The sequence below is a fragment of the Zootoca vivipara genome, chromosome 1, assembly GCF_965207765.1.
Source record: "Zootoca vivipara chromosome 1, rZooViv2.hap1.1, whole genome shotgun sequence".
Lineage (NCBI taxonomy): Eukaryota > Metazoa > Chordata > Lepidosauria > Squamata > Lacertidae > Zootoca > Zootoca vivipara.
In genome coordinates this window covers 112085209-112107416 of record NC_142582.1, presented here as the reverse complement: position 1 = coordinate 112107416, position 22208 = coordinate 112085209, and the positions used below count along the sequence as shown (strand labels likewise).

At 42.0% G+C, this 22208-nt stretch overlaps 1 protein-coding gene across 5 annotated transcripts in view; it reads left to right on the top strand.

Annotated features, from left to right (window-relative positions):
* The window catches only part of FOXN3 (forkhead box N3), a 164660-nt gene that overhangs the window by 81380 nt on the left and 61072 nt on the right, over positions 1–22208 (top strand). For all 5 annotated transcript variants that reach the window (XM_035107446.3, XM_035107455.3, XM_035107437.3 and 2 more), the window contains exon 4: positions 7507–7571. In XM_035107446.3, coding sequence (XP_034963337.1) covers positions 7507–7571 — 65 coding nt within the window. The remainder of the gene's footprint in view (positions 1–7506; positions 7572–22208) is intronic.

Genomic DNA, 22208 nt, shown 5'->3' with positions numbered 1-22208 from the left:
GTTGTAATGGCTAGTAGCCATGAGCTGTGGGAGACCCAGGTTCAAATCCTCATTCAGCCATTGAGTTTACTGGATGTCCTTGGTCCAATTGCTATCTATTAAGCCATGGGTAGGCAAACTAAGGCCAGATCCGGCCCAATCGCCTTCTAAATCTGACCCGCAGACGGTACGGGAATCACTGTGCTTTTACATGAGTAGAATGTGTCCTTTTATTTAAAATGCATCTCTGGGTTACTTGTGGGGCCTGCCTGGTGTTTTTACATGAGTAGAATGTGTCCTTTTATTTAAAATGCATCTCTGAGTCATTTGCGGGGCAGAGGAATTCATTCTTTCCCCAAAAAAATATAGTCCGGCCCCCCAAAAGGTCTGAGAGACCCCCTGCTGAAAAGTTTTCTGACCCCTGTATTAGGCTAACTTACACTGTGGGTTAAACCACAGAGCCTAGGGCTTGCCGATCAGAAGGTCGGCGGTTCGAATCTCCGCAACGGGGTGAGCTCCCGTTGCTCGGTCCCAGCTCCTGCCAACCTAGCAGTTCCAAAGCACGTCAAAGTGCAAGTAGATAAATAGGTACCGCTCTGACGGGAAGGTAAAAGGCGTTTCTGTGTGCTGCTCTGGTTCACCAGAAGTGGCTTAGTCATGCTGGCCACATGACCCAGAAGCTGTATGGCCAATAAAGTGAGATGAGCGCCGCAACCCCAGAGTCGTCTGCGACTGGACCTAATGGTCAGGGGTCCCTTTACCTTACCTCCCAGTAGTGTTGTGAGAATAAGATGGGGTTTGGGAATGAGCCCCTGCATCCTGCTATGAGGGCGGGTAGAATAATAATAATAATAATAATAATAATAATAATAATAATAATAATAATAATATAGATTTTTTGTACAATTGATTTTTCTAAGATACTTGTGCTAGAGGCCATGTGGCAATGAATTAGGTAAGTTAATTGCCTGCTGTATTGAAGAAATGCTTCTTTTGTTTGACTCAAACTGGCTGATAGTCAGTTTATGCGTGCAACTCTGGATTCTAGTGTTTTGGGAGAAAGGATTTATCTGTGCTCACTTTCTCTGCACAATCTTAATTTTGTTAACATCTATCATGCTCCCTCTTCCTGCTGCTGCTGCTGCCGCCACCACCACCCTTAGTCAGTTATCTAAGATGTAAAAAAACAAAACCTAACAACTTTATTAATCTAACTTTGTGTGCAGGGGAAATGCTCCATCCCTTCCTGATAATTTCACTGAGCTTCATGGATGGAGGAAGGGCGTTTTCGGCAGCACTTTTGAAGTATTTCAGTCTCTTTCCTATGTAATTGCTAATGTTAAATGTATGCCCTTTGCGGAGAAAGGGCCAGGCTGAGAGAGAGAGAGGCCCATTTCTGAAGTCTTGGGAGAGGCTCTACCAGTCAGGCCCATTACTTGTGAGCAGATTTGTGTACAAATTACAAGTCCTTTTTTTAAAAAAAAAAAATTGTCTGCAGAAGGAAACATTTTTAAACATTGTTTCATTAACCCACAGCTTTATTGAACATGTTTGGCATCCTAATTTTCCCTTGGCAACTTCCCTACAAATGCCACCGAGGTAAAATGTGGTGGTGGAGAAGGAGGAGGAAATGCTTTCAAAGAAATCTTAACAGCACTCTCAGAAACAGGCAAAAAGAGAGAGAGGAAAGCTTTAGTCAAAATGCTTAAGTGTTTGAACTAGATAGCTTGATTTAAAAATACATTCCTCCAAAGTTATACTGGATATGTTGTAAGTAACCCAAGAGGGACTCAGGTGTTTTCAATCCTTTGCTCACGTCTTCTGAAAACTATTTTAAGAAAATTGCTTCGGCCAGAACTCTGCTGCAGAACCAGAGAGTTCCGCTCTTTGCCACTATGCCAAGCAGTATATATAAATTTGTTCTTGAAGTACTACCGGTAGTTAGTACTCCTGTTTGCTGTTCATGGGGAAAAAAGGCATGGGGTCCTCCCCAATTTGTATAGCATGATTCCAGTAGCTTAGATCTTAGTATCACCCAGCAAGATTGCTGTAGAAATATGAAAATACCCTGTTTCTCATATTTTAAGACATACCCATAAAATAAGCCATAGCAGGATTTTTAAGCATTCAAGGAATATAAGCCATACCCCGAAAATAAGACATAGTGATAGGCGTAGCAGCAATGCCGGCCACGGCAGAAGGAGGAGGAAAAAAAATAAGACACCCCTTGAAAATAAGCCATAGTGTGTTTTTTTGAGGAAAAAATAAATATAAGACATGTCTTATAATATGAGAAACACGGTAGGAGAATTATTACATACTAACAATTGAAGAGGGGTGGAGGTGAGAAGATTTTAACTTGTTTATTTCTAATTCGTTTATATTTCTTGGAAAAGTTTCTGGGGATAATGAGAAATTGTTAACCCCAACATTAGTTTATTTTGCAATGTAGTAAAAATATTATGAGCCCTATCCATCCCGAGTTCAAGCACTTTTAAATACTGAAAACAGTAGACTTTAAAAGTGTTTGTACATTAGATGGATTGTGCCCTAAATGTCTTGGCATAAACACATTAAAATATTGAAATATATTTTAATTAGTCCAGTTACTTTTCTGTTTCTTCTCTTCCTTGACTTGTGAAGAATACTGCTAGCTGTTGCTAGGTAACACCTAATTGTGATATTAACTGCCAGCAGCTGTCAGATGGAGCGGTAAATTCTTTTATCTTGTTAACAAAATTTACCAAAGCGATGGCAAGACATAAATATTCATTTTAATTTCAAAATTTTATAATGCTGCAATGTAGCCTGGGCTGTGACTAGGTTTTATATATTAGTAATTCTTTGTAGAACTTCTGGCTAAAGAAACGGTCTCTAACCCTACTTCTACCTCGTTCCTGCCCTAAACGTTAGCAGATCATTGTATTGTACGTTGTTGAAGGTTGTTTTCGGATTGCCAAGTGATTATTGATAAACATAGATATGAAGACTAGCTGTGAGGACTAAGCTCCTTTCAATTCCTGCCAGTCATAAAGTCTTGGGCTTGATTTATATTGGAACAGTAGCTGCTGTTGGGCAAGATGCAAAAAGCACAATGTGCACTCAGAAAGCAGTTCTGCAGTCAAGATGCAGACAGGCTGTAACTCAGAGGTAGAGCTTCGGCTTTGCATGCGTAAGGCCCCAGATTCTACCCTTGGTATCTCCAGGTTGGGCTGCAAGGTTTCCCTGCCTGAAACCCCGGAGAGCTGCTACCAGTGAGTGGGAACTATACTGAGCTTATTGGACTAGTGAAGTGACTTGGGTATGTAAGAGTGTGGCAATTTCCCCCTATTCTGGCTACTGTACCTTTTCTAGAGACTGCAAAGGGAAGGGCTATAAGACCCCTGGTGTCAAACACAAGTGGCTTCCTTACCCAAGTCAGATAGCTTTCAGGGCTGGAGTTGGGTAGGTCAGCAACAAAACAATAAATCACCATAGGGCAGTGAAGTTAACCCTTTATTCAAGGAAACAAACCACAGCTGGAGGTCTTGCCCCAATGAAACATTTGCAAGGGCTGAAGGTCCCTACCCACTAGAACTACTCCTCTCCAAGGTCTTTCTCATGCAGTCTCAGCCTGCATCTGCACACAACCCCCCCCCCCTTGATCTGGCCGTTCCATTACAGTGGTACCTCTGGTTAAGAACTTAATTCATTCCGGAGGTCCGTTCTTAACCTGAAACTCTTCTTAACCTGAAGCACCACTTTAGCTAATGGGGCCTCCCGCTGCCGCCGTGCTGCCGTTGCATGATTTCTGTTCTCAGCCTGAAGCAAAGTTCTTAACCTGAGGTACTATTTATGGGTTAGCGGAGTTTGTAACCTGAAGCGTTTGTAAGCCGAGGGACCACTGTACTCTTGTGTGTTCTAGGAGAGCAGGGTGGAAGGGAGCTGGTCGCAGCAGGAGGGGGAGACTCCCTGGCTCCTCCCGCAGCCAGCCTCCCTGCCTCCTGGCCCTACTCCTCCCCAACCCCGCTTCTACCTCGGTGTCTGAACTGCTGCAACATCTTCCTGTTCACTAAACCCTGCCACCTCTTCTGCTTCTGACGCCTCCTCCTCCTAGCCTGCTCCTTCTCCCTCTGACAACTCATCACCATCCCACTAGCAACCCTCTGGCGCTGAGCCTTCTTTCCCTGGGGGTTCCCTGGCTGGTGCCTCCCACCACCCTTCTGCGTACAGCCAGTCCATAGTATCATCTGCACTGACTGTTGGTGGCTCTCCGGGTCCGGGTTTCAGGCAAGGGTCTTTCTCAGCCATATCTGAGGGGTGTGGGGGGGGGGGAGAGACAAGGATTAAACCTTGGAACCTTTGCGTGCAAAGAATGTGCTCTTATCATTGAACTTTGGTCCTTTAAACCCCCTGCCCATATACAAAAAAACATACAAGATAATCTACAAGACTTCGAGTAATCAGAATGCCTTGGGCTATGGGGTTTCCCCCCTCCCTTTTGGTGAAATACCGTTTGACTCCACTCTGAACCACTCCTCCTCCTCAAGCAGAGGTTAGCCCTGTTGAGGCATTCTGTCTCCCATGGATGGAAATTCTTTGGGCCATGACACCAGGATCTGCCCCAAAATGGTTGCTTTGCTAGCCTTGCCCAGTGCCATCTTGTGCTAGACCTTGTGACTCCTGTACAAACAACTATGAAGCATTGGGTGCTTTGCCAATGTGCAGGGAATTCAGAGAACTCTTGGGTTACCAGGGGTGGGGTTTAGGTTTCTTGGAAAGGGGTTGATTGTTCTTCGTAGCTTAGTTTCTCCCCCTCCTGACTCAGATAAAAACCTGTTTTGCATGAGTGCTGCCAATATAGTATTTACTTTTGTCATTTCCATTGAATGCCCTCAGTTCACTGCCCCCACCCCCTTAAATCACAAATAGATTTGTTGAGGTTTTGGAAGTGTATGAAGTGCTTGTTGAGTTTTATGATTTTACAATCCCTTTAAGAGGTGAAAGCTGAAAAAGACCATATGATCACTAAAACCATTATTGGTTTTAACATGAATTGGCTTTAATGCTGTAGGTCAATAATATGCCATCACTTGTAACGGATAGAAAATTTAACTTTTCAACTTTGCGGTAGGCCTGTGTATCTTGTGTGAAGTTTAAGAGGAATTTCATGAAAATGATGACATCTTCAGGCCCCTTTTTTCAACACGGAAAACACTTTGTGCTGTACTTGAAAGTTTTTGCTTCTCCTTGAGTAAAGGCACATAATAACTGAAATTAAAACCTAATTTTAGGGAGAAATAGTGATGACTTGGCTAAATCGAGGCTTACAAAAAAGAGGCTTCTGTTCTCACATTATTAGCTTAGTTATGTCCATAGCTGCCAAGTTTTCCCTTTTCTCGCGAGGAAGCCTATTCAGCATAAGGGAAAATCCCTTTAAAAAAGGGATAACTTGGCAGCTATGGTTATGTCACTTGAATGTTGCAAGGCACCCAACTGCAATGACCGAGTGTGTGCATGTGTGTAAAATCTTCCTTGTGTAACTAGTTGTGGTCAGGCACTAATTGCCTTTTCCTCCTCTTCGTTTTTCTAAATTGAATTCATTTTCCGGGGGTGGGGTGGGGTGGGGGAAATACCCACCGTTCTATATTTTGGTAGAAGATGCATCCCATTTAAGGGAATATTTTTCAGTCTTTTTTGAAAGATCTTGATTCTAATGGATGCTTTCTTCTCTTTCCTTACCCCCTTAAGCTTACCATTTCCAGGTTTATAAGCCTATAGTAGACTTGAAGGGAAGTCGGGACAGAACTCATTCATGAACAATAAGGTTTCAATGGTTGTTAGCCACAACGACTGTTCTGTTGGAGGCAGTGCCTCTGAAACCAGTCAATGGGAAATTGCAGGTGGAGAGAGTGCTGTTGAGCTTTGGTTCTGCTTGTTGGCTTCCCACAGGAATCTGCTTGACCACCGTGAGGACAGAATGCAACCCAAAGCGACATACAACAATAAATAAAATAGCATACATTATTTGTTGTTGCTTTTAACAAACTAGGCAATATGTACTTTGGCTGAAATGGTGTGATAGAAAGGATTTGGCATCTGAATATAGATGCAGGGGGTATTCACATGCAGAATGCAGTGTTTGACATGTGCAAGGCAGTTATGTTGGCTATTGGGGGGGTCTCAGCTGTTGCCTGTAGAAGCAGCTAATCCTCTCTAATACACCTGCTATGACTATAATTATAACCTGCACATGAAGACATGTGAAGGTTGGGCTGATTCATCAATCTAAAGGTTGTGCAAATTGGCGGTAATGTGATGATCGTTCCGTAAGAAGATGATGACTATTTGTGCCTCCATCTATTTCCTTAGCTGCAATTTATTCTATCTATTAAGACAGAGCAGAGCAGGGATGTGGCAGATTGTAAACCTTGCCTGATTAAACTTTCAGACGTCTTCATGTCAATGAAGTTAATAAAATAACTGGACATAGTTCCATTTATCTATTGGATCAAATGTCTTTGGTTAGTTGATTTAGTGCTGATAGTGTGCCGCAAACCTGAAATAAAGCTGCAAGTCTTTGCATATCAAGAGTTGTTTCCTAGCTACAGTGATGCCATTGATGATTAGATATGCCGCTCTCAAGTTGGCCCCAAATCTCACAGCATTGTGGGTGTGTTTTGCCTTTAAGCATTGTGTGATGAAATGGCTTCAGGGTTTAACCAAGAGCATCTAATGTAGCTTTAAAAAACCCTTTTTCTAAGCTGAAGAGGAGATAATGTCTTCCTTCAATTCTGATACCCCAAAGCCTTTGAATTGGAGAAAATTGTTAACCTTTGTAGAACATCATGTGATTTGACCTGTGCACATACACATTTATAGACATGATCCATCCACACACATACCTGTAGACAGATTTCATAGGCAGAATGCCTGTGTACAAACATGTTGATATATATACATGCAAACCTCAAAATTCATACTGCCACTTGTGAAGCCTAACTTCCAGAAGATTGCGCCCGGAAAGACCCACCTTTGCCACTATAAGAAGTTGTCCTCTAGGTTGCAATAAAACAGCATCTGGTTCAGGGTCGGTTTATGCAAGCAGCAGGTGCTGCCCTTTGGTTTATACTTTTTATACTTTTTAAAATGGGAAGTGAGATCTGGCTTATAGAGTGCGAGTGTGTAAAACATTTTTGCATTTCAGAAGTAAGTTTAATGTATGCTTTGCGAGGCTATAAATTTATTATGGCTTTTTGTGTGTGTGAGAAATATTTTTGTTTCTAGATTTCTATTCCCTCCCTTTTTAAAAGTGTGTGGGCCGACATTGGGCTGAGTTTCTTCTTGTGAATAGAATATGATAGTTAAATAATAATTATTTTTTAATGAAGAGCTAAGCCCTACTCTTTAAAAGCAAAATGCTGTGTTCTTACCACAGCGAAACAGATGCCACACTTAAAAAAAAGAAAAGGAAGAAGACTGTATAGTTATGGCAACTGCTAAATCACATAAAGATTTTCTTTACACTTCTTTTTTTATCGCCTTCAGCACATCAGGTCCACCTATTTGGCCAGGAAGCACCTTTTTCAAGCGAAATGGAGCCCTTCTGCAAGGTAGGTCATATATGTCATTTTTCTTCCATTGACATCTTCCCTTCTCCCTCCCTGTCATTAATTCTCTTAAGAATTATCATGCTTTTCACAAGCTTTCTGGAAAGAAGCTGTGGTGGACTCGTGTGTGTGTGTGTACACCGCAGATATATAAATACATATATATTTCTCTGTGCCTACCTTTATAATATGCAAAACATTTATTGGAAAAGGTTATAGTGTGTTGTGAAAGGTGGCTCTCTTTTTCCTTCCCTCTCCCCTCCCCTCCATGCACATCATTGATTTTGTTATCTCCCATTTCTAGCAAAGTCAACAGAGTTTATGCAGGACATGTTCCGGTAACATTCAATTGTGTTGATGAAGATAATAACTTTGCTCCTTATTGCGCCTGTGCAAAAATAACTTGCAGCAATTGTCTGCCAGCTCGACAGCAGCAGAAGGTGATTGATATAAAGGCACAAAGTCTTCCGTTTTTGAAATTTTGTTATATTCCGACCGTTTCCCATTCAGTACTGGAGAGATGTGTATATCTGTGAGGCTTCTTTTTTCCATTCAGAATAATCTTAACTAGTACATTATGCATTTGTAAATTGGAAATTGGATCTGATGCAACTTGGAGCATCACTTTCATGCTTGTGTGTGTGTGTGCGCGCGCGCCACATTCTGAATCATAATTGTAATCCGATCTAGACTTGGGTTATCTTTTGGGTATAGTTTTATCAGCTGTACTTCCAGGCTGCTATTCTGTGAAATTTGATTGCACATATCAATAGGAGATCTGCCTATCTTTCCATAACTCTTGGGAGGCAGTAATCATTTGCATTTAGAAAAGACACGGAGGCTCATTTTCTAGATTAATGAAGGTTCTTGTCTTTTGTGTTTTTCCATGGATTGCATTTGCTGAAAATGTCTGTAAATATCAGGTTGTATTGATAGGTTACATAGTACTTTATGGAGATGATGATGCTTAAATGAATTTAATGCCAAATAAAAATTTGAAGGCCAACCTCCCTACCTGATGCAAAAGCAGCACTCAAAACAGGGAAATGGCCATGTTTTAAGCAAGCAATTATTATCTATACATAAGGCATAGTGACCACGGTTCCAGATCCAAAGTAAGATTACTATTTTGGCTTTATAGCCATGGAATGTGTGAACACAAAGTCTGGGGGACTCATTATCCACAGTTTTCAGCTGTATTTCCCCCTTTAAGCTATTTATACATTGCAGTTCATCCAAAAATACCACAGTGCTTCAGAAAAATTTAAAAGTACCTAACAGAAACGCCACTAAAATAATGCAAAACTATGCAAAATGAAACCCAAACAGCCGAGCAATGAAGCAATAGCACATACCAAAAATAGCACAGTTGTCTAGCAATAGCTGGCCAGCATACGGCCGAGCTGACTGCTTTTGAATCCCATGTTACAATCTGTGGCTGGGAAAGTTTTGTTTTGATATTTTCCCTGTTCTATTCCATAGAACAGACTGCCCTGAAAACACATTCAGATTTCTTGTGTGTGCCATATTACAGTTATGACCAGACTGGTTTACAAATGGCTCTCTCCTCTTGTTCCCCCCACCCAACCCAAGCTCACACCTCCATACCAAATTGTAAGAACTTAATATTGTGGAATAGGAAGAAATGGAAGGTGAAGCAGAGTTTGGATGCTCGATGAAATGGGTAGGTTTGAGCAGCTAGCTAGGTGGAATAACCACTGTAGAATCCTGGGAATACCGGTATGAATGTGTTAAATTAAGTACCAGGCAAGTTTTTCTCATTTAGAGGAATAAGCACATCTGGGCTTTTATTAGTTTAAAATTCTAGTTCATTTGGGCTAGACTAGAGTGCAGTATCTAAAGAAGGCCGAATTTTAGTAATTATGCCTTCCACCATCCATCATGTGGCATGTGCAGGAGCAGCTGCCTAACCCAAAATTCTCACTTTGGGACAACAGTAAGGGCATAAAGCCTTATTTTATAAATGAAGGCATAAAACCATTGTCTTGGCAGACATCTTGACAATCCTATTTTCAGCTATGTGCCAAAAAACTAGTTTATATAATAATGATGATGGCAGTGTTCAAATCCCTCCTGTGAAATATGCTACTCTGTGAAATTCTTAATAGTCTTTCCAGCTTCAAGTAACAATAAGACCTCAAGGGCAATACTTATAAGTCAATACTTATAAGTCACTTATAGATAAAGCAAATCATTCTTTAAAAAGTGTACAGTTTCTCCAACACCAATAATTATTTATTCTAGGGATTGTGGATGAAACAACCCAAATTTGTATATATATGTATGTACGCGGGTGGCGCTGTAGGTTAAACTACTGAGCCTAGGGCTTGCCGATCAGAATCCCCGCAACGGAATGAGCTCCTGTTGCTCGGTCCCAGCTCCTGCCAACCTAGCAGTTTGAAAGCACGTCAAAGTGCAAGTAGATAAATAGGTACCGCTACAGCGGGAAGGTAAACAGCGTTTCCGTGTGCTGCTCTGGTTCCTCAGAAGCGGCTTAGTCATGCTGGCCACATGACCTGGAAGCGGTACACTGGCTCCCTCGGCTAATAACGCGAGATGAGCACCGCAACCCCAGAGTTGGTCATGACTGGACCTAATGGTCAGGGGTCCCTTTGCCTTTTTATGTGTGTATATATATAAAATTTTAATTTTTATTCATTTATATTGTCTTTATTTTTTATTTATTTATGTTACTGAATTACATGCTCTTGCATTTATTTATTTATTTATTTATTTAAATACAATCTTCTTTGAGCTTAGTGCTGCCTCACAGTAACTTCAGGGAGGTTCATAGTAGCGGCTGGTTATAACAAGCAGAGAGTCCTTGCTCATTCGAGCATGTATGTGTGTCAAAAATACAGATTGGCAAATCAAAGCAATACAATCAGTCTTATATAGCCAGCAGCCTCAGGGTACTTCCCATTGAATATGCGACATCAGTTTTTCCTAGGAATTATGCAGAATCATAAACGCATGGTACACACGCACATGCACACACACAAAATGACGGAACACTGTGAAAGTCCTACAAATGGATTCCCTTGGAATGTTCATATGGTCAGTAACACACATTAACATTGCATGTATTCTCTCCAGTTGCATTACTGATGCTACCACACTTTTGCAGTATTTTGGCAATATTTCAGACCTATAGTTCTTCATTTTCAGTTATTGATATAAAATAATTATTGGCATTAAATAACCAACCAGTGACACCATCTTCCTTGTAAAGTTGCTGATCAAAGCCCAAGTATACTTAATATACTGATGGAGTGATATTAAAAGAGAAATTTCCAGTGTCAGCTTCATGATTAAATATTTGGTGGATTAGTTCTATTTGGGGTTACCATTTGAAGAGATGTCAAAGTTTTTGTTATCCATGCCCTTGCAATGAACCTAGATTTAAACATTCCAGAAAGCTTTACTAAGACTGCACTTCTTTTCACCCTTGCCTGGAAATGAGCTACACTCATTTGGGATGTGAGTAAAGCTCTGAGTAAACATGGATAGGATTGCATTTTCCATGCGTGTATGCATAAGTACATGGAATTTTGTACAGCTTGCAGTTGAATGGAAGAGAGGCGTGCAAGGTGTTAAAGAGACATGTTCCTTGTCCAATATGTTTATGGTCAAGGTAGGAAGAACGTAGTTTCAGGAGAAGGGAAGAGTGGTGCTGAAGCTCAAATTTGATACAGTGGAACCTCGGTTTATGAACACCTCGGTTTACGAATTTTCGGTTTACAAATGCCGCGGACCCATCTGGAACGGATTAATTCACTTTCCATTACTTTCAATGGGAAAGTTCGCTTCAGTTTATGAACAGACTTCCGGAACCAATTGTGTTCATAAACCGAGGTACCACTGTACTTCAAACGGCTAGAGGCCCACAGCAAGACTGCCCTTGTTCGCATTTGTAACTATTTTGTATTTTTATTTGCACAGCTATTTTGGGAGATGAGGCCTGGCACAAATGAATACACTCCTATTTTTGCTGGAATGAATATATTTGTTCTTCTGAGACTTCGTTTGCAACTTTAATGCACCTTAATCTCCCTAAACGCTATTGGGTAACGGGAACATATACCTGTGGGTGCTTGTACACTTACGGTATTCCACCAGCCACACCCCTCCAGTCTTCCTACCCCCAGGGCATCCAAGTAGGGTCCACGGACCAGATAGGGAAGGGAGACTTCAAGATGTGATAGGTTTCCCACTGTGGGATAGAGCAAGAAGCCAGTATGCCCATTAAAAAATTAGCAAAATAAAGCCTTTTCTCTTGAACCCAAACCAGTGTCGTTTGACTCCTTTCTCCTTGCTGGAGGGGGGGGGGCACGCTAACTGGACAAAGGTCTGATAAGCTTACATTTTAGCACAGCAAAAACCATGGATGGAACAAGACTCGGCTTGTACCATGATTTTCTTGTGATTAGGACAGTTCGTTCCTGTGATAAAAATCTGCGTCTTGAGACTTTCTAACACCTGTATTCTTCTGCACATTTGGAACAGGAGGAAAAGGTATAGAGGTGAACATTGAAGAAAATGTCAAGGAACGTAGAACTGGATCTGATCTGTAATACATCTAAAATAAATGTTAATAGGGCAGAGCATTTTTAATAGGTCAGTATTTTAAGTTCAGCAGTGAAGATAGAGGTATTCTTGTTAGCACAGTAGTAGGTTTAAATATCAAAGGGATTGGCCTTGGTACAATGGTCTCTTACTTAAAAATATTTCGCTTACCCATATTCGAATGCTAAAGTCTTACTACTAGATTGGCTGTTCATCCATTGGCTCTAACAACATCTATTCAGGTAAGAAAACCGCCAGATTCCTGTGGAGTGCCAGACTTTCACCAAGTCTATATTACAGTGAATGTTGACTTTTGGTTAGAACTAATAACTGGCTACTTGTGTTTATTTCACTGTGGCTTTAGGCAGAGTGGTTGCAATTGGAGGGATAACTTGAGCAGGCTGCACAGATCCTGTGGAAAGCTTTTGAAATAGAAATGTAATTATTTTCCTCTTGATTACAGTAATTGGGTATCAAATTGGTACATGGATGAGGTGGTGTTTGGTTTACAGGGGTTTTTATTAGGTTTAAGTGATATTTTTGTGAGAAATAAAATATATGAATAATAGTAGCATTGTGAAGTACATTTGCTTGTGACCAATTTATGATTGCAGAAATTTAAAAAGAGTACCCATTTTTTAATGAAACAATCCCGTCTTGATATTGTTTCCTTAACACCAATATAGGTGTATTCCTTCCTCAGAGTGTATTCATTTATTGTTTGGGATTTTTTTTTCTTGCTTTCAATATTTAGCATATACCACTCGAGCTATGTGTTGCTCAAAGGTAGGCCACCATCCATGTAAGTCAATACCATCTAGATTTACAATGTATCCTAAAATCTTAATTCTCCTATAATTTTTGGTGATTATGTTTTTTTAAAACAAGAAGTTCTTGGCTGGCAGCAATGTTTCTTTTTCTTTGGCCTTTTTGCTGATTTCTCCCATAGGTTGTCACCTAGCATTTTCTTCTCTGGTCTTCTCTATTAAAGTACATTTCTGTTCCTTTGGTTATATCTCTGTGCCAAAATATGTTTAAATTGTGTCTCTTTAGCAGATGCATATTAATTTAGTCTGTTAACTTTGAATCATTGATTTGCAAAACATGGTCAAGGAAGAGCATCACTGGATCTTCCCATGTACCATCCTAAATCCAGGCCCGGCTCGTCGTAGACCCCCGGTGGCGCAGTGCACCATGGCGCGGGGCTGGTAATCTGGGCGCCGGCCTGGGAAGGAGGGTGCCGCTTTGCCGCGCAGAAACCAATTGTGCCCTGCGAGGGCGGGGCGGGCGGCAGAGCGATCTCCGCCCCTCAGCACCAGGGCACGTGATCCGCTCAAGACGGCCCTGCCTAAATCTTCACATAAATTACTTTGGTTCCTTAGCATGATACAGACTGTAACGTAAATATGCTAACTCATCCCAATAATTGTTTTGCCATGACAGAAAACATGGCCTCCATGGTGGAACCTCAATTTTGAAGCTCCCTTTCTTTTGAAGATACAGCTACCTCCCGCACTCACGATTTTTAGGTGACAACGGAAGATGCCACTTGAAGGTGGATAAGTCTAGCATGGCTTTGGTTTGCGTCCGCTGCTGAATTATGGAATGGTTTTAAGGGTATATTAACTTGGTTTTAAAGTTGGTTCTTTTCTGTTCGCTGCACTGCGATCCTCCAGGATGAAGGGTACCGTAGTCTTAAAATATAATTTAATAAAATATAGGAAATGTTGTATTATGTTTTAACTATGGTCTTTAGTAAGATGGGGCAGAATTGAAGGGGTAGCTAGGGTGGGACAGACAGTTTTCAGCAGTAGGAAGCATAATGGGGATGCTGGGCCAGCAAGTATTTAAAATATCCTATCTGTTTTTCTGCCCTTCCTTGAGGAAGTATGCAGTAATGCACATAGGGCTATTCCATTTTGTCTTCACAATTTCTCTTCTGAGATGTCGTAAGCTTAGATAGAATGGTTTGCCCAAGTGAGTTTCATGCCTCCTGCAAGTTGTTGTGGTTGTGTTCACTTCACTATCTGGTGGAGGGTAGGCAGTAGACTCTCCCCTGCCTGAGCTGTGCTCCGTGGAATTGTTGTGTTCCACGCCATCTTTTCAGCGGAATTATTCAAGGCTTCCTGTTCCGCAGCAAAGAGCTGAAGTGGAATGATGGGAAATTCCTACACAGTTAAATCCAGAGGACGCAGGTATGGCCATGATGAAGTGACATGGGGATGATTTGTCTTAGCAGAGGCAGGCTGAATTCATTGGAAAGAAAAAAGGTGACAGGACAGAATAGCAGAATGCCATGAATGCATGTTTATAGGTGTGTAAATGTGACAGCTCTACAGTCAATACACCATGCTAATACAGTGGTACCTTGGTTTATGAACTTAATCTGTTCCGGAAGTCCGTTCTTAAACCAAAGCATTCTTAAACCAAGGCGTGCTTTCCCATAGCAGTGGGGGACTCAATTTACACTCAACAGGTGGCGGAACGTGTTCTGCTTCCAAAGCAGAGTTCACAAACCAAAACACCTACTTCCTGGTTTGCAGCGTTCTTAATCCAAGTTGTTCATAAACTAAGCTGTTCTTAAACCAAGGTACCACTGTGCCGTTTATTGAGGGAGCCAGTGATGCTTCTGGCATTTACTGGGATTTTGGACAATTTGGAACTAGATGCATCTTTGGAGATCATAATATAGCTAAGCTGGTTACAAGGCAAAAACATTTTCCACTGATTTCAAAACACGGCCTGAGTTTGATTTGTGTATCAGCTGACTACGAATGCCTCTGGACAAAGTTTGCTGCCTTTGTTTACATTACCTTGACAACCGAGGGGAGTGGTTGGTACTTCAGGTCAGGTCAGGGTGCACCACAAACGTTAGGTAGGGGTGTAGTTCTCTTGAATCCAGGGCTCCTGGGCGAAGTGTTGAGCAGGAAAAGGAAAAGAAAAACAGTAGCTTTGCTGAAATGCATGATGAAAAATAGTTTTGCTGATGGCAACATTGTTCTTTGCAAGCCCTTGCCCAGCCTCTCAGATGTTGTAATCTAAAAAGGGCTGTGGGAAAGCAAATAAAAATTATATATGCTTAGATCATGGGAAAGCATAAGGTAGAGCAACATCTATAGAAATCTGAAATAGGGTAATTAAATGCTTTGTTCACTGTGGCCACATTTGGTCTAAAAGAAGCAATATGTTTGTTAACTCCTCTTCCAATCAGGTTCACTGTTGTTATCCATGTGTTTAAATCAGTGTGTGATTTATAACTGCATCCACAGCATGCTTCTTTTTTAAATTTTTGGTGGCAGAGAGTTGATGCAGTTAAACAGGTAGTTGGGCTGCCTTGTCTTTGGATTTTCCGTCCCTAGCCGTGACCTGAAAAAATGGTGACAGCATTCAAGCACATGCAAGTCATGTGTTTGCAGTTTATTTTCCCTCGTTTCAGATAAACTCAAGAATATTTTTTTTCCTTCCAAGGTCTTTGTGCTTCGTATATGCTAAAGTCAGTGCATTCTAAACTCTTGATAACTGGGGCTTATTTTTCTGTGGCTAAGATTGGGATGTGAGGGTGATCTGGCAGTGACATTTGTCACCCCGTTGATCACCAGGGTCGATATGCTCAATCTGGCTGGCTAGGCGGGTGTCCCCTTCCTCCCTCACCGCTCCATGTGGGTCCCTCCCAAAGGTGCATCCTCCGTAGAAGAGGACAACCATCCCAGATAGGAGGAGTGTACTGTTCTTTGGTCAAAGGTATAGGATAGCTAAGACTGGTGTCACATTTCACTCTTCTCCTCTCCCCATCGTTCCATGAGGTGGAGGGTGACTGTTTGAAATGGAAGAGCCCTTCTATACTTGTAAAAACGACTTGTGCATTTTAAAACCTGGGAAATGTGTGGGGAGCCTCCAGCAGTAGAGCAGTTCACCAGTTTACACACACAAACCAGCTTGGGGTGGGTGGGAACCGGATTGACTACAGGGGATGGAGGTAATGGAATCACTTTAATTAATATATCACCATATGAGGATCATTGCCAGACTCTCCCACATGGTAAGTTAACCTGGAACCTGCTTGCCTTAGGAGGGCTGTTGTTTCTAACCATTCCACCCTCCCCTTTGTTCTCAGATGCTCCTTGGATTTTCCCATAGTGACCAAGTTAGCACAGGCTTCAGCAGGGAATTTTGAAACCTTTGCACCCCAACCTCATGTGTCTGGAGGTGTTTTTTTCCAGATGCAGGATCCTGGGAGGCCTTTACGTTCAATGCATTCTCCACATCAGATGCCACTGCTAATGAGCACATGGCTTGGATGGGGCGGGACTGAGAGGAGCTGTGTGGTGTCATTGGCTGCATTGCTTAAAGGCATGATCCACAAGCCCATGGTAATATTGCTTTGCCTCTTTGTGCACGTTAACACGTGAAGATCTCTAAGGTGTGCAAGCATTGTGATAGCTGCCTGTAGGAAACCATTAAGCAGGACCTGATTGAAACAGCACTCTCCCCACCTGTGATACCAAGCAACCGTCTCCAGAGGCATACTGCGCTGTCACCTCTAATCCTAAACATTTATGCTGCCATAGTGATGATCAAAACATACCACTATTTGCAGCGATTTACTAGTGCTGTAGTCTGAAGGCCTGATCCAATGCAAGTTACAGCCTTTGGGGTGTTTAGTGTCTTTAAGAAACTTCTTTTAAGCAAGCAGCGCAACACTGTTGTGTTTTATTTTAATGGACATACAGAAAAGTTGTACTTGCATGCTTAAACTCAGGCAAAAATGCAAAAAAGTAGTGTATCCCATCAGTAGTGTATCTAGACAACCTGATTATTAAGCATTCATTTTGATTTGTTTGCAGGAAGGAAATAAGACATCGCATCAAAGGAAGTGTTACCCAACACTTTCCAGTGCATTTGCGTGTCACTTATCCTTACCACAAAAAGATCCAATATTTTGGAGAAATCTATTTCTTGAGAAAGAGCACCCAGCCAGCGATAACTGTGCAACCTGAATTTGCTGGTATGTGATTGCATCCCACCCAAAAATAGCACCAGTCTGGAAGCACCCCAGATGTAAAAAAACACATGTTTGTAAAGAAAAGTGTGTGGCTTTTAAATTACTTTGAAACAGCAGCCAAGAAATGGCACACTGTAGCTTCTGAGTTGCCACCCCCTTTTCTTCTTCTTTGAAGGACACCTAATATCTCTTGCACCAAGTAATAAAGGTGAGGAGGTCAGTTTAACAAATGCCCTCTTTAATATTTGCATCTTAAGCCAACACTACTTTCCTGCACCACAATTTGTTCATGGTAGACATCAGTAGAAGATAAGATCGGTGGCAGCTGCGGTAGCATAGTGGCTGAAAAACTGAGCCATAAATCTTGAAGTCTCTGGTTGGAATCTCGCCTCTGCCACAAATTCAGTAGGTAGCCTTAGGCTGGTCATGCTCTCTCAGTTATGGGAGGTAATAATACTGCCTTGCCTTGCAGTGTTGTCGCAGCAATTGCAACCTGATAAAGCTGGTGAAGCACTTTGAACAGTCTTTGCAATATGCATTTAATGAACAGAATCAAAACTGGAAAGGATACCCAAGGGAATTTAGTGCACCCCGTTGTTGTTGTTGTTGTTCGTATTATTATACTATTAGTATGATCTGAAAGCATATGGAGCCACCACTTGGTTGGTGCGTGGATGGGTTCCATGGTAGAAGGAAGATGGGACATAAATGTAAGAAGAAAATAAAATAAAAATGTTCACCTGAAGTTAAATAGCAGGCTTGTGCCAGAGGGAAGCTGCCACTCTAGTCATGGGACCAAAATAATTCCAGCAAGGTTCAGTTCAGATCCTTTATGGTGATTGTTGTGTTTGTTTACACTAGTTTCCATGAGACTTGGCACCACCGCACTCCTCCTCCAAAAAACTTGCCATTTTACCTGTAACTGTCACAGTATGGGAGTTCTAAGACAGTATTTTAGAAACTTTGCTGCTGTAGCAAGGAATTTATTTTACACTGACAACACCCAGTTGCTATTGGTGATTAACTCTCTCTTTTCTCAGCAAAGACAACACCCAAACAGGGATTGCTGTTGTGTTTGTTACTGTTAAGATATAAATATATCGCATTGATCAGGCTGGACTATGTATAAAGTTGAGTGTCAAATTTGCTCTCAAATGAAAGCCTGCTGCTTACTTTATTTCTACCCTGTAGGGTGCACATTTTGTGATGGATGGATGGAACACCTTTTGGGTTCCAAACTGAAACTGATGCTACTGGCACATTCCAGTAAACCATATTTTTATCATGAGCATGCCCGAGAGGGCTCTTTGTCTCATCCCTCATTAGCGTTATGTCTGAACCAGGGATCTTGGTTTGTTTTGTTCCTGAAAAAACCTCAAATCAGTTAATTTAGAACAAATATTGGCTGGCAAAAAGAAGTGAACTAACTCTGATGTCCAAACACACCTAGTGGCCATATTTGCTGTAACGCCATGCCATGATTTAGCAGAAACTGTGCTGTCTTCCAGGGAGGAGATCACAGCTGTGTGACTTAATCTGCCATCTGAACCTGGGGGTCGTGGTTAAGCTTTCTTCTCCCTAAGTAAGATTTGTAGCTAAAGTTTGTACTTGGCTTAGCTGCCGTGCAGTGCTGAGTTATAAGGACCAAGGATGAGCAAAACAAGTGTGATTAGAGTTAGGTTTGTGATAACTGATGCAGAAATTCAGTTCAGTGCAGAAAATGGTTGCATAAATAGATTATCCTTATTTGAAAATAATACTCTATTGACGTATACACCTTTTAAATAATAGCACAACAGTGGGAGAGGTTTTGTACACCAAAATTAGGAGTTATCAATACACCACAATTATCATCTCTTTGATGTGCAATGGAACCCTGTTTCCAACTGCATCTTGTACCAAGATCTATCTTGTATGTTAGAAATATGACTCCCGCCTTATATTAGGGATGCAGAATCTGTAGCCTGTAGATGATGTTGGACTGTCACTCCAACATCCCTGACCGGTGGCCTTACTGACTGTGGTTGGTGGCCGCTGCATTCCCACAGCATATGGAGAACTGCATATGGAACAGCATATGGAGAGAGCCAGTGTGGTGTAGTGGTTAAGAGCGGTAGACTCTTAATCTGGGAACCCGGTTCGCGTCTCCGCTCCTCCACATGCAGCTGCTGGGTGACATTGGGCTAGTCACACTTCTCTGAAGTTTCTCAGCCCCACCCACCTCACAGGGTGTCTGTTGTGGGGGAGGAGGGGAAAGGAGATTGTTAGCCGCTTTGAGACTCCTTCGGGTAGTGATAAAGCGGGATATCAAATCCAAACTCTTCTTCTGCTGCTGCTGGTTCCCCATTCCCACATCATTGTACTTATGGTGTTGAACAGTTGCTGTATGAAGTGGGGTAGTGGGGGAGAAAGATAAGTGAGAGACTTTGGGGGGAATGGGCCTCAAAGTATGTGCTAGCAATGGGAGAAAGAGCTGCAACTTGCCCTTCATTCCACCTTCCCTTCCAAGAATGACTGCATTAGGACATTATAATAACCTATGGAAGCCTAGGCAGACCTTGGGCTTACACTCTTCTCCTCCTCCCCTTCTTCTCCTCCAAGATTGATAATTTCTGTCAGGTGGCCAAAATATTTTAGGAATATAGTCAATAAAGTCAGTTCACAGTAGAATCTGGGATCTTGCCAGACTGGAACATTAAACGCCCTTTCTTGCAACTGCATAAATTCAGCCCAGGGTTTCCCTTTGCAAGGCAAACAGGAGTGTTAACATCTACTGGATTTGCTGGCGTTTTTATTTATCTAACAAATGGGAACAAGCTTTGGGAATTCTGCCTTGCATGTTATATAATGATGAGGGGGGTTTAGGATGGGTATGACGTCAACTGCCTGATCCTTATCTAATAAACTGATCATTAAATACAGTCCAACAATTAACTTTTGAGCTGGACACTAAGAGTAGCTTTGAAACCTTTTTAATTTAATTGCAACATCTGTCACAAGAACAGTCAGCCCTGTTCTTAATATGTGATTCGTTTGCATATATTAACATTAGGATCATTGGCAATTCCCCCCTCTCCCCCTCCCCGCTCCACAGCATCACTTACTAATAAGTGAACTTTGCTACTGGTTTTTTATTTAATAAAAAAATACCCTGTCTCCCTTCCCTTCTCCTCCCCCCCCCCAACCTTGGCCTTCCACGTTGTCACTGTAAATAGATTGCTGATGACCTGGCTGGAAGTTGAAGCTGCCTTTGTCAGAGTGACCTGGCTTTTGAACAGCAGCGGGAGATAAAATAGGTGGTTAGGTGTATACTAAGGTTTGGGGGACTTCGGTCACCCTTTTGAAAAGAATGCAAAGTTATCTTTCCGTCATAATCAGACCAAGGTTGATATTTGTGAATGACACCAGAAACTATTGACAGCTTTAAAGCTAAGCAAAGAAAATTGCCCAGTGACAGATAAAAAACGGATACAGAATTGATACTTTGTGTTACTTCTCTGCACCTAAAATGCAGCCTGGAATTACATTGTCCAAATTGTAGCACTTGTATCTAAAAGCACAGGGTTTTATAAACCACAGAAAAGACTCCTGGCCTGGTTGCCCTTCGGGGAGTGGAGTGTGGTGTAAATAAATATATGGACAGCATTTATTACTTAACTTTTCTATCCCAGTATTCTGTACTAGGTGCACAAGGAGGCCAACAACAAAACCTAAATTTGGAATATAATAAAGGTAGACATACCATAAATATAGCCAGAACAAAGAAAAAACTGTAATGGTCGGTGGCTCTCACTTGCCTGTCCCAGCCAATCTCCAGGCTTGAGCAGCTTGTGGGAAACACACAACTCGGCACTTCTCTTGTGAGCCGTAGTCAAAACAATTTCCCAGTAGTTCGCTACCACCACCCTTTCTCACTTGCACCTGGCCAGAGAGCCCAAAAGGGATAGCTTCTCCGCCTTGTTACAAGGTTGCAAGCCTCTGACTACTCTTAATAAAGCAGGCAGAAATTCAACTGGTTTGGTTTCTTTACTCAAACCCAGGCCCACTCACTTGTGCAGCCCAACACTCAGTATGCGACCAAATGGTCAAGTGACCGGACTAGTTGCCCCACCCTGAACAATACTCAAGGTCCAAACCAAAATATACCTTTTCAAGGCTTTATTAAAAAGTGTAAAACATACAACTTAAAAATTAGCAGTGCACATTTCTTGTGAGGTTACAGAGATAGCAAATAATAAACATAAGCATACAAATTGCTCTAACTAAAAGATACATACGGTTACGCAGATATAACTTGTTGCAAAGCTTTCAGAAGGCGCAGCCCGCAGGCCCCCCTTCTCTTCTCACAGCTTCATACTCACAGAAGCTCTGGCAAAATTGCAAGTGGCAAAATGCAAAGTTCTAATGCTAGAACTCCCAAGTTATGGGGAAAGGGTCAGGTGGGGTTCCGTTTTCCCACCAATGGAAATGAGGCTCCAATTAGCAGTTTACCAATGATTTCAGGTGTAGCCCATTTGTCTTCACCTGTCTTACTTCACACTCTGATCTAATACTAGCAGATAGTAAGACAGTTCTCTCATTCCCTCCCAACTCATCAGGGTCAAGCCGACCCCAGGTGGACAGGATAGAGTGATTAAACCCCCTCCCATCCGTACCATAAGGAAATAGGGAACACCGGTGTTTCTTCTTCAGCCAAAGGCAATTACCACATTCCTTTGCAGGCAGCTAATTGGGGCTAGCAGAGAGGGACTTGGCAAGTTTTGTTAAAGGCCCAGCCTGCTCTTGCTGTCTCTCCCAGCATCCATTGCTCTTGACCAAGGATTCAGAGTTGTTCATACTATAACTCCCATGCCATATCCATGACAAAAACATTAGCCAATTAAACTAAAACCAACAACTTAACCATTGTTACTCCAGCAGGTCAAAAGTGTGCCTAAACTTACCTACTTTTGGAAGGCCTTCAGAGAGGGTGGAGACTGGTCTCCCCTAGAGAGTGTAGCTGCTGAGAAGCTCTTTCCCAAATGGAAAGCCTGGGCTCAGCAGTAGAGCAC